General features: G+C 62.2%; 1 protein-coding gene across 1 annotated transcript; it reads right to left on the bottom strand.

The window, feature by feature from the left end:
* Positions 1–19: 19 nt before the first annotated feature.
* ILVBL (ilvB acetolactate synthase like) lies at positions 20–9,107 on the bottom strand. Its single transcript, XM_055793153.1, is given in 24 exon segments — positions 20–333; positions 650–689; positions 691–756; positions 861–932; positions 1,015–1,082; positions 1,180–1,336; positions 1,339–1,354; positions 1,963–2,066; positions 2,068–2,078; positions 2,390–2,444; positions 2,446–2,490; positions 2,493–2,527; positions 2,640–2,776; positions 4,247–4,344; positions 5,164–5,211; positions 5,213–5,264; positions 5,355–5,466; positions 5,702–5,735; positions 5,737–5,841; positions 5,939–5,965; positions 5,967–6,067; positions 6,557–6,758; positions 6,892–7,019; positions 8,832–9,107. Coding segments are annotated over 24 exon segments (1,908 nt in total). The 5' UTR covers positions 8,848–9,107; the 3' UTR covers positions 20–154.
* Positions 9,108–11,096: the final 1,989 nt, after the last annotated feature.

Raw genomic sequence — 11,096 nt, 5'->3', positions numbered from 1 at the left:
GGCACAGGATGGCGGGGGGTGGGTAAGCGATGCTGCTTTATTGCCGGGGGGGCGGGTGGGGACATGGTTGTCCCCTGGGTTGGGTGCACAGCACCGGTGTCACCCCACCCCCACTTTGTCCCCACCTGTTGGGGACATTCTGGGGACAGCATCGCTAGACGGAGATGGAGCCATCGCGGAAGTCGGTCTTGCCGATGAGGGCATTGACGAGGACGGGGCGGCCCTGGCGGCACGCATCCTGCGCGGCACGGAGGACGGTGTCCAGCCGCTCACGGTCCGGGCGGCCCACCAGGAAGCCTTTGCCCCCCAGAGCTTCAGCCACCGCGTGGTAGTCTGCAGGGAGGGGGACAGTGTCATCCCCTGTCACCTCCCTGGGGATGTCAATACTGGGGTGACATGGTGCCACCTGGCATGGCCTGATCCTCCCCAGGGTGACACGGTGCCACCAGGCATGGCCTGATCCGTGGTGACCTGGTGACACCAGGCATGGCCTCAGTTCACCCAAGGGTGACATGAAGCCACCAGCCATGGTTTAATCTGCCCCAGAGGGCCCTGATGCCACCAGGCAGGGCTCAATCGACCCTCAGATGACTCTGAGTCACCTCCGTGTCCCCAAATTTGGGGACAACGTGGGGGGGGCAGCGCTCACCCAGGTACTCGAGGCCACACGCCACGTTGCTGCCCAGCAGGGGCCACCTGCTCGCGGGCAATCTGGCTCCAGCATGCGTCGTTGCCCACCAGTGCGATGACCGGCGTCTGCAGGTGACAAAGGACACGGCCGCCGCGCCTCAGTGCCACCCTGGGTTGGGGACAAGCCCCTATTCCCCCTCCCCCTCCCCCCATTTTCAGCGCCCACCGACCTTGTGCCGCATGAAGGTGTCGAACTCCATCAAGCTGTAACCCAGCGAACCGTCACCGTAGAGGACCCAAACCTGGTGGCAGGGAGGGGACAACCACCATCAGTCAGGGTGACACGGGTGCCTGGTGTCCCCAGGGGCCACCGCAGCGCTGTACCTCCGCGTGGGGACGGCAGAGCTTGGCACCCAGCGCGAAGCCGCCACCGACTCCCAACGTGCCAAAAAGCTCCTGCGGCGACAACAGTTGGGGGGTGTCACCTTTGTGTCCCCTCCGCTCCGGTGACAGTGTCCCGGGGGGAGGGGGGGGGGTCCAGGGGAGTCTCACCGGGGTCCAGCCAGGAGAGGGGACGTCGGGGACGGACGATGTAGGCGGCAGTGCCCACGAAGTCCCCCCCGTCAGCCACCAGGATGCTCTCGGGGGGCAGCAGCGCGTCCAGGTGCTGCAGCAGCTCCAGGGGGTTCAGGTGGTGCAGGGGGGGGGGGTCGCCGCCTTCTCCCTAGGGGGGAGACCCCCCCACCCGGGCAGGGAAGGGGGTAGGTGGGAGCCCCGGAATAGGGGTGGCCCCCAGCCCAGCGGGAAAGGGGTTGGGATCCGCCAAAGTGGGAATGGGGAGTCCCAGCAAACTGGGAAGGGCCAGGACACGCACGGCACAGCCCAAACCAGGCCCAGATCCATGGCCCTCCCGGCCCCCAGCCCGGCCCCCCAGCCCCATCCCTGTCCCTATCCTGGTCACTGTCCCCCATCCCGGTCCTGGTCCCCATCCTGGTCCTGGTCCCCATCCCTGTCCCCATCCTGGTCCCCATGCCAGTCCCTGTGCCCATCCTGGTCCCTGTCCTCATCCCGGTCCCCCATCCCAATCCCTGTCCCATTCTCAGTCCCCATCCCGGTTCCTGTCCCCCATCCCAATCCCGGTTCCCATGCCCATCCCGGTCCCCATCCCAGTTCCTGCTCTTGTGCCCATCCCTGTTCCCTGTCCCCATTCCCATCCCTGTCCCCATGCTTGTCCCCATGATCCTCCCTGTCCCCTTCCCCATCCTGGTTCCTGTCCCCATCCCTGTCCCCATTCCCACCCCTGTCCCCATCCTGGTCCCCGTCCCCGCTCACCGATTCGCCTGCTCCTTTTCCTGCTCGGCCTCGCGCAGCCGCTGCAGCCAGGGCTCGGGGCACCGGTAACCACGCAGGCTCCGCGCCAGCCGCACCACGAACGAGGCCCACGTCGCCTGCCCAGACGCCCTACATGTCGCGCCCCACACATTGCCCCCCACGCCCCCCCGACATCACACCCCATGCCCCCCCCCCACCCATCAACCCCCCCACCCATCACCCCCCACCCCCCCTACATCACCCCTCACCCCCCCCCACATCACCCCCCCAACATTACAACCCCCACATCACGCCCCACACATCACCCCCCATCACCCCCCACTCATCCCCCCATCATCCCCCCCCACATCACCCTCCCTACCTCAACCCACACATCACCCCTCCACCCCCCACATCCCCCCCCCCCCACCCTGGGCAGGGGTCCCACCTTGCACCGCGAGCCGGGGCTCCCAGAAGACGTCGGCGTTGCGGAGCAGCTGCCCCCCGGTCCCGGTTAACGGCCACGATGGCGGCGCCGCGCCCCAACACACACGCCCGTAGGACAGACGGAAATCACAGACGGCACCTGGGGGACATGGGGCAGGGTGGGGGGGAGGGGGGGGGGGGCGGGGCGCATCATGAGGGGGACGGGGACACGGGGATGCCGCTGGTGCCCCCATCGCCCCCCACCCCAGTACCTGCCAGCAGCACCATGTCGGCGTCCCGCAGCGCGTCGCGGCGGTTCTGGCGCAGGAGGAGGGGGCTGCCAGGGGGGAGAAGCCCCCGTGCTGCCCCCCCCAAGTAGCAGGGGATGCCCAGAGCTTCCAGCGCCGCGCTGGGGGGGAGGGCATCAGTGGGGGCCCAAAATGGCACCAAAACAACGGTGTTTGGCCCCAAAACCACTTTGGGGCGGGGGGGGCAAACAGGCTCACACGTTCGCCCCAAAAATTGGCTCATTCAGGGCCCCAAACTGGCTCAGTTTCACCCCAAAAATGGCTCTAGCAAGGCCCCAACCTGGCTCAGTTTCGCCCCAAAACTGGCTCATTCAGGGCCCATAACTGGTTCAGTTTTGCCCCAAAAACTGGCTCAGTCAGGGCACCAAACTGGCTCAGGTTCGCCCCCAAAAATTGGCTCACTCAGGGACCCAAACTGGTTCGTTCTGGGCCCCAGACTGGCTCAGTTTTCGCCAATAATGGCTCATTCAGGGCCCCCAAACTGGATCAGTTTTGCCCCAAAACCTGGCTCAGTCAAGGCCCTAAACTGGTTATTTCACCCCAAAAACTGGCTCATTCAGGGCCCCCAAAAATGGTTTATTCTGGGCCCCCAAACTGGCTCAGTTTCGCCCCAAAAATGGCTCCTTCAGGGCCCCAAAAACTGGCTGTTTCACCCCAAAAGCTCAAATCTGACTCATCCCTCCCCAAAGTGGCTGATCCATGCCCAAAGCAGCTCGGCTGACCAAAAATTGCCTGATTTGTCCCCAGACCATTCACCTGTCCCCAAACTGGTTGATCTGTCCCCAAACGCAGCTCAACTGTCCCCAAACCAGTTCATCCATCCCCAGACCAGCTCAGCAGCCCCCAAACCGGTCCATCCAGCCTCAAACTGGCTCCACCATCCCCAGACCAGTTCACCCATTCCCAGACCAGTTCACCCGTCCCCAAATTGGCTGATCTGTCCCCAAACGCAGCTCAACTGTCCCCAAACCAGTTCATCCATCCCCAGACCCAGCTCAGCAGCCCCCAAACCGGTCCATCCAGCCTCAAACTGGCTCCACCATCCCCAGACCAGTTCACCCATTCCCAGACCAGTTCACCCGTCCCCAAATTGGCTGATCTGTCCCCAAACCCGGCTCAACTGTCCCAAACCAGTTCATCCATCCCCAGACCAGCTCAGCAGCGCCCAAACTGGTTCCACCATCCCCAGACCAGTTCAACTGTCCCCAGTCCAGCTCACCAGACCCCAAACTGGCTGATCCATCCCCAAACCCAGCTCAACACCCCCCAAACTGGTCCATCCATCCCCAAACTGGTCTAATCCATCCCCACACCAGCTCAGCAGCCCCCAAACTGGCTCCCATCCATCCCCAGACCAGTTCAACTGTCCCCAAACCAGTTCAACAGTCCCCCAAACCACTTCATCTGCCCCCAAAACCCAGCTCAACTGTCCCCAAACTGGTCCATCCCTCCCCACTCCAGTTCAGTGCCCCCCAAATTGGCTCCACTGTCCCCAGACCGGTTCGCCCGTCCCCAAACCAGTTCACCCGTCCCCAAACCAGTCCACCCACCCCCAGACCAGTCCATCTCACCACAGCTCCTCCGCTGGCGTGGGCGGCAGCATGGCCTGGCTGCCCACCAGCACCAGTGGCCTCGTGGCTCGGCTCACCAGTTCCGCGCAGCGCTGCACCTGGGAGCAAAACACCGCGGTCAGTCGCAGCCCAGTTCAACCCCAAACCAGCCCAGTTTAACCCCAGACCTGTCCAGTTTAACCCCCCCAAACTGGCCCAGTTTAACCACAAAACCCAGCCCAGCTGAACCCCAGAACTGGCTCAGCTGAGCCCCCAAACCAGCCCAGTTTAACCCCCCAAACCAGCCCAGTTGAACCCCAAAACTGGCTCACCTCAGCCCCCAAACCAGCCCAGTTGAACCCCAAACTGGCCCAGTTGAACCCCAAAACTGGCTCAGCTGAGCCCCCAAACCAGCCCAGTTTAACCCCCCAAACCAGCCCAGTTTAGCCCCAGAACTGGCTCACCTCAGCCCCCAAACCAGCCCAGCTGAACCCCAGAACTGGCTCAGATGAGCCCCCCCAAACCAGCCCAGTTTAACCCCCCAAACCAGCCCAGCTGAACCCCAAAACTGGCTCAGCTGAGCCCCCAAACTGGCCCAGTTTAACCCCAAAACTGGCTCAGCTGAGCCCCCAAACCAACCCAGTTTAACCCCAAAACTGGCTCACCTCAGCCCCCAAACCAGCCCAGTTTAACCCCAAACTGGCCCAGTTTAGCCCCAAACTGGCCCAGTTTAGCCCCAAACTGGCCCAGTTTAGCCCCAGAACTGGCTCAGCTGAGCCCCCAAACCAGCCCAGTTCAACCCCAACCCAGCTCAGTTCAGCCCCAACCCAACCCAGTTCAACCCCAAAACCCACCTCAACCAACCCCAACCGCCCCCAGACACCCCCAAACCCCTCATTCCATGTGTGTGGGGGGGGGTGTCCCCCCCCAGACCGCACCTCATCCTCGGTGGCCAGCGGCACCCGCACGGGCAGGGGGGTCACATCCCCGGGGTTCCCAGGCTCCCGCGAAGAGGTTACGGATGTAGCTCTGGAGGTACCTACGGGGTGGGGTGGAATTGGGGGTGCTGGACCCTTTTGGGGTGCTGGGGGAAGGGGGGGTGGGGGGGTTGGGGGGTGTCTCTGCTCACCACTGCACCGCCTTCCCCCGCAGCCCCCGGGCGCTTTTGGTGCCACCGATTTCCTTCTCCACCACGTGGAAGGGGTAGAGCACGTCGATGGGCAGCTCCACGAAGACGGGTCCTAAATTTGGGGGGGGGGGGGGGGAGGACACACCCCAGAAGAAGACCCCCAATATCACCCCAAAACCACTTTTGGGGTTCAACCCCCCCTTCAAACACCAGCACCCCCACCCCCCCCCCCAACAAACCACACCATTGACCCGTGGCAGGGCAAAACCCCACCAAAACCCCAAATCTCAATGTTCTGGAGGTAGTTTTGGGGTGCCCCCGCCCCCCCCCCCCCCCGAATTTTGTACCGGGGGTCCCCGACTGCGCGGTAGCGATGGCACGCGCGGAGGGTGGGGACGATGGCGCGGACGGTACGTGCCGTGACACACGCCTTGCACAGTGTCCTGAAGAGCGAGAGTTGGTCGATGTCCTGCAGCGCTCCCCGACCCTGCAGAGATGAGCAAAAATCAGCTTCGAACCCCAAAAAGGAGGAATTTCCCCCCCAAAAATGGGGCTGAGAGGGATTTAAGGGGGGGTCCCCCCACCTTCTGCAGCGAGGCGGCTGCTCCCCCCGATGAGCAGCACCGGTGACTCAGCCATCTGGGCGTTCTTGATGGCCGTCACTGTGTTGGTGACGCCGGGACCAGCGGTGACAGCGGCGACGCCGATGCGACCTGCAGGGAAATGGGGGGGATGGGTGGTGAGAGGTGGGGGAGGGTCCCCCTCTGCACCCCGGTTTTTGGTTGGAGGTTCAGGGGATGCTTGGTTGCTCATCTTGATGGCACCCAAGTGGTGGAATTAGCTCCTGGGGGTGACATACGGTGACAAAACCCACCATGGAAGGACCTTGGGCACCCACAACATCTTTTGAACCCTTCCTGGCCCAACCGGGACCCCCGCAAGATGGGGCACCCCAAAACCCTCCATCCGTTGGGTCAAGGGAAGATGTTGGCCATGGGGTCACCTTCTCCTTGCCCAATCCTCACTGGACCTGCCAAATTATCTCCTGGGGGGTGACAAAAGGTGACAAAACCCACCACGAAGAGTGTTTGAACCCTTCTTCACTCAACCCAGGACCCCCTCAAAGTGGGACACCCCAAAACCCTCCATCCGTTGGGTCAAGGGAAGGTGTTGGCCATGGGATCCCTGCTCCGTATCCGCACCCGAGAGCCTGGAGACGGCGTCGGCAGCAAAGACGGCGGTGGCCTCATGCCGGGTGTCCACCACACGGATGCCCACCTTCTCGCTGGCCACCAGGATGGGGGAGATGTGGCCACCAGCCAAGGCGAAGAGGAAGCGGACACCGTGTGCCTTCAGCACCTCCGCCACCAACTCCCCACCGTGCCGGGGGCTGCGGGGGTCCACCTGGAGGGGGAGGAGGTCACCAGGGAGGGACGCACGCAGCATCACCGTCCCTACGCCGAGCCATCAGCTCCAAATTCGGTGGGTTTTTGGTAAAATGGTGGTGATGTCACCCGTATCACCCATGTCACCCTACCTTGTGCCAGAGCTGGTAGAGGAGCCCCAAGCGATGCGCCACCAGCAGCAGCGCCGCCGCCAGCGCTGCCAGGAGCCCAGTGCAGGCGCAGGCGATGCCGGCAAGGAGATCCATGGGGATGCCGGGAGCTGGAGGACGGGGCCAGGATGGGGGGAAGGAACCAAAGCGACAACGGTGAGAGAGGGTGGGGGTGGCGGGGGACGCGGCATGGCACCGCGGCGGCACCGGCACCAAACGCCGGGGTGGCCCTGGGGGTGGCGGCGGTGAGCCGACCCGGATTAACCAAACCCGGATTAACCAAACCCGGAATAACTGACCCCGGATTAACCAACCCCCGATTAACCAACGATGGATAATCAACCCCCCGGATTAACCAACTCGGATTAACCGACCCCGGATTAACTGAACCTGGATTAACCAAACCCCATATTAACCGAACTTGGATTAACTGACCTGGATTAACCAAACCTAGATTAACTGACCTGGATTAACGGAACCCAGATTAACTGAACCTGGATTAACCGACCCCCATATTAACTGACCTGGATTAACCGAACCCGGATTCACTACACCCAAATTAAGTGACCTGGATTAACCAACCCCGGATTAACTGAACCCAGATTAACTAACCTGGATTAACCAAACCTGGATTAGCCGACCCCGGATTAACCAAATTGGATTAACTGACCCCGTATTAACTAACCTGGATTAACCAAACCCAGATTAACTGACCCTGGATTAACCAAAACCTGGATTAACCGACCCCCGGATTAACCAAATTGGATTAACTGACCCCGTATTAACTAACCTGGATTAACCAAACCCAGATTAACTGACCTGGATTAACCAAACCTGGATTAACTGACCCCCGGATTAACTGACCTGGATTAACCAAACCCAGATTCACCGAACCCGGATTAACTGACCTGGATTAACCAAACCTGGATTAACCAAACCCCGATTAACTGACCTGGATTAACCAAACCGGGATTAACCAACCCCGGATTAACTGACCTGGATTAACCAAACCTGGATTAACCAAACCCCGATTAACTGACCTGGATTAACCAAACCGGGATTAACCAACCCCGGATTAACTGACCTGGATTAACCAAACCCCAGACTAACCAACCCCGGATTAACCAAACCTGGATTAACCAACCCCGGATTAACCAAACCTGGATTCACCAAACCCGGATTAACTGACCTGGATTAACTGAACCCGGATTAACCGACCGCAGATTAACCGACCGCAATGAACTGAACATGGTTTTAATCAAACCCAGTTTAATGGAGCTCAGTTTAATTGAACCCAGTTTAATGAAGTTTGGTTTAATTGAACCTGGTTTAATGGTGCTCAATTTAATTGAACCCAGTTTAATTGACCTGAGAAACTGAATCCAGTTTAATTTAAACTGGTGAATTGGAGACAGTTTAATTGACCCCAGTGAACCCCGATTAACTGAATCCCGTTTAATTGAAGCTGCAAACCTGAACCCACATTAATTGATCCCGATTAATTGAATGCTGTTTCATGGAACCCCGGTTTCATCGACCCTAATAAAGTGAACCAGTTTAATTGAACTGGTGAATTGGACCTGGTTTAATTGACCACAGTGAACCCCGATTAATTGAACCCAGTTTAATTGAACCTGATAAACTGAACCTGGTTTAATTGAACCTTGTTTCATGGAACCCGGTTTAATTGACCCCAATAAAGTGAACCCAGTTTAATTGAACCTTTTAAACTGGGCCCAGTTTAATTGACCTCAGTGAACCCTGTTTAATTGAATCCGGTTTAATTGACCCCAGCGAACCCCCTTTTAATCAACCCTGGTTTAATTAGACCCGGTTCAGCCAAAACCCGGATAATTAAAACCAGTTTAACTGCACCCAGAGCCGGGTCAGCCCTAGTGCCAGCTCATTTGCATAATTAGCACCTAATGAGGAGGGCATCAGTCTGGGGTGACTCTTGGCAGGGGCATAAGGACCTGGGGGGTGGGGGGTGGGGGATGGGGTATTAAATCCTGGCTTCAGCCACTTCCCAGGCCCGGAGCTGCTCCAGGCGCCAGATTTTTTCCTTAAATCCAACTTCCCCCTTCTGTGGCTTAAAAAAAGATGGAATGGGGCAAAAATGGCACAAATTGGGCCAAATAACCTACTTTGGGGGATTCTGCGGTGCCCCTGCCCCCCAGGGCTGCTGTGTCCCCCCCCCATGGCCACATTGTCCCTGCTGCCCCCCCCACCCCGCCAGGGCCACCCTGTCCCTGCTGCCCCCCCCCAAGGACCACCCTGACCCAGCTGCCCTCCCCCCACCCAGGGCCAAACCCCCCCCCCCCCCCAAGGGCCACCCCTGACCCAGCTGCCCCCTCCCCCAGGGCCACCCTGTCCTTGCTGCCCCCCCCTCCAGGGCTACCCTGACCCAGCTGCCCTGCCCCCACCGAGGGCCAACCCCCCCCCCTCCCCCCCCCAAGGGCCACCCTGACCCAGCTGCCCCCTCCCCCAGGGCCACCCTGTCCTTGCTGCCCCCCCCCTCCAGGGCTACCCTGACCCAGCTGCCCTCCCCCCACCGAGGGCCAACCCCCCCCCCCCCCCCCCCCAAGGGCCACCCTGACCCAGCTGCCCCCCTCCCCCAGGGCCACCCTGTCCTTGCTGCCCCCCCCCCTCCAGGGCTACCCTGACCCAGCTGCCCTGCCCCTAGGACCACCCTGTCCCAACTGCCCCCCCCCCCCCCTCCGCCCCCCCGCTGTCCCCCTCTCCCCCCCCTGCGGCCACCCGTGTCCTGATTGTCACTGCAGCCACCTCTGTCCTTACTGCCCGTCCCCCCCCCCGTGCCTGTGACACCCCAGGGACACACACCCCCCCCCAACCCACTCCTCACTCAGGGCCCCCCATTACTCTGCCGCCCCCAGACCCCATGCACCCCCCCCTTCATGACCCCCCCAAGACCCTGCCCCCCCCCAGGGTGGCCCCCCTGTCCCACACCCGCCCCCCCCCCCCGGGGGGGTCCCTCCATTCCCACGCTCCTCCCCTCGAGACCCCTCCTGTTCCCACGACCACGCCCCTCCCCCAGCCCCGTGACCCCCCCCGGGGTTCCCCCAGCCCCGTGCCCCACCCCCGGGGGCGCGGGGTCAGCCCCCCCGTCCCGCAGCCACCTGCCCTTCCCGGAAGCACCGCGCCTCGCAGCCACGCCCCACACCTGGCGGCCCCGCCCCCACAAGCCCCGCCCCCGGTTACGCCCCCCCCGCGGTACCGCCTGGGGGGTGGGGGGTCCGCGGCCCCCGCGTGCCACCGCCTCAGTCACGTGACGCGGTTTCCGGTACCCGCCCCCCTCATCCGGCGGGCGCTCTGACGTCACTCCTCCGCGCGCCGCCGCGCAGCTGGGAGCGTTGATTGGGCGCCTGGCGGGGAGGGGCGGGGCCGGGACAAGGGGGCGGGGGCCAGGGGCAGGACGGGGCCTGGAAGGAGTCCCCCGGGGGGGGAGTTACAGGGTGGTCTCACTTGGCGGTGGGGGGGGACTCCCGGGGGGCCATGGAGGGGTGTTTCCCATGGGGGTCCCATTTCGGGGGGGTTTCGTATGGGGGGGGGCTGTCATGGGGGGGCTCCAATGAGGGTCCTGTTTCACGGGGAGGGGGCTCAGCTGGGGGGGGATCTCCGGAGGTGGGGGGGTGTCTCCTGTGGGGGTCCGATTTCAGGGGGTCTCACGGGGGGGGGGGGGGGGGCTTACCTAGCGGGTGGGTCTCCTATGGAGGGGGGCCACCAATGAGGGTCCCATTTCAGGCGGTTTCACAGTGGCAGGGAGGGTGTCTCCCATGGGGGGGTCTCCCATGAGGGTCCCATTTCGAGGGGCTTCATGGCGGGGGGCTCAGTTAGTGGGGGGGTCTCTCATGGTGGGGTGTCTCCCATGGGGGTCCCATTTCCTGGGGTTTCACGTGGGGGGGGGGTCTTCCATGGGGGATGTTTCACATGGGGGAGGTCTCCCATGGGGGGGGGTGTCTCCTATGGGGGTCCCATTTCATGTGGTTTCACGGGGGGGGCTCAGTTACTGGGGGGGGTCTCCCATGGCGGGGGGTGGGGGTATAACAAAGGAGGTGGTCTCCCATAGGCCATTATGGGGAGGGGGTCTCTCATGGGGGGGGTGGGTCTCCCGTGGGGGGGGTCTCCGATGGGGGTTTGTCTCCCATGGGGGTCCCTTCTCATGGGAT

This window comes from Falco peregrinus, assembly GCF_023634155.1.
Source record: "Falco peregrinus isolate bFalPer1 chromosome 12 unlocalized genomic scaffold, bFalPer1.pri SUPER_12_unloc_1, whole genome shotgun sequence".
Lineage (NCBI taxonomy): Eukaryota > Metazoa > Chordata > Aves > Falconiformes > Falconidae > Falco > Falco peregrinus.
The sequence above is the reverse complement of the archived record's forward strand: the minus strand, read 5'-3'. Positions and strand labels throughout refer to the sequence as shown.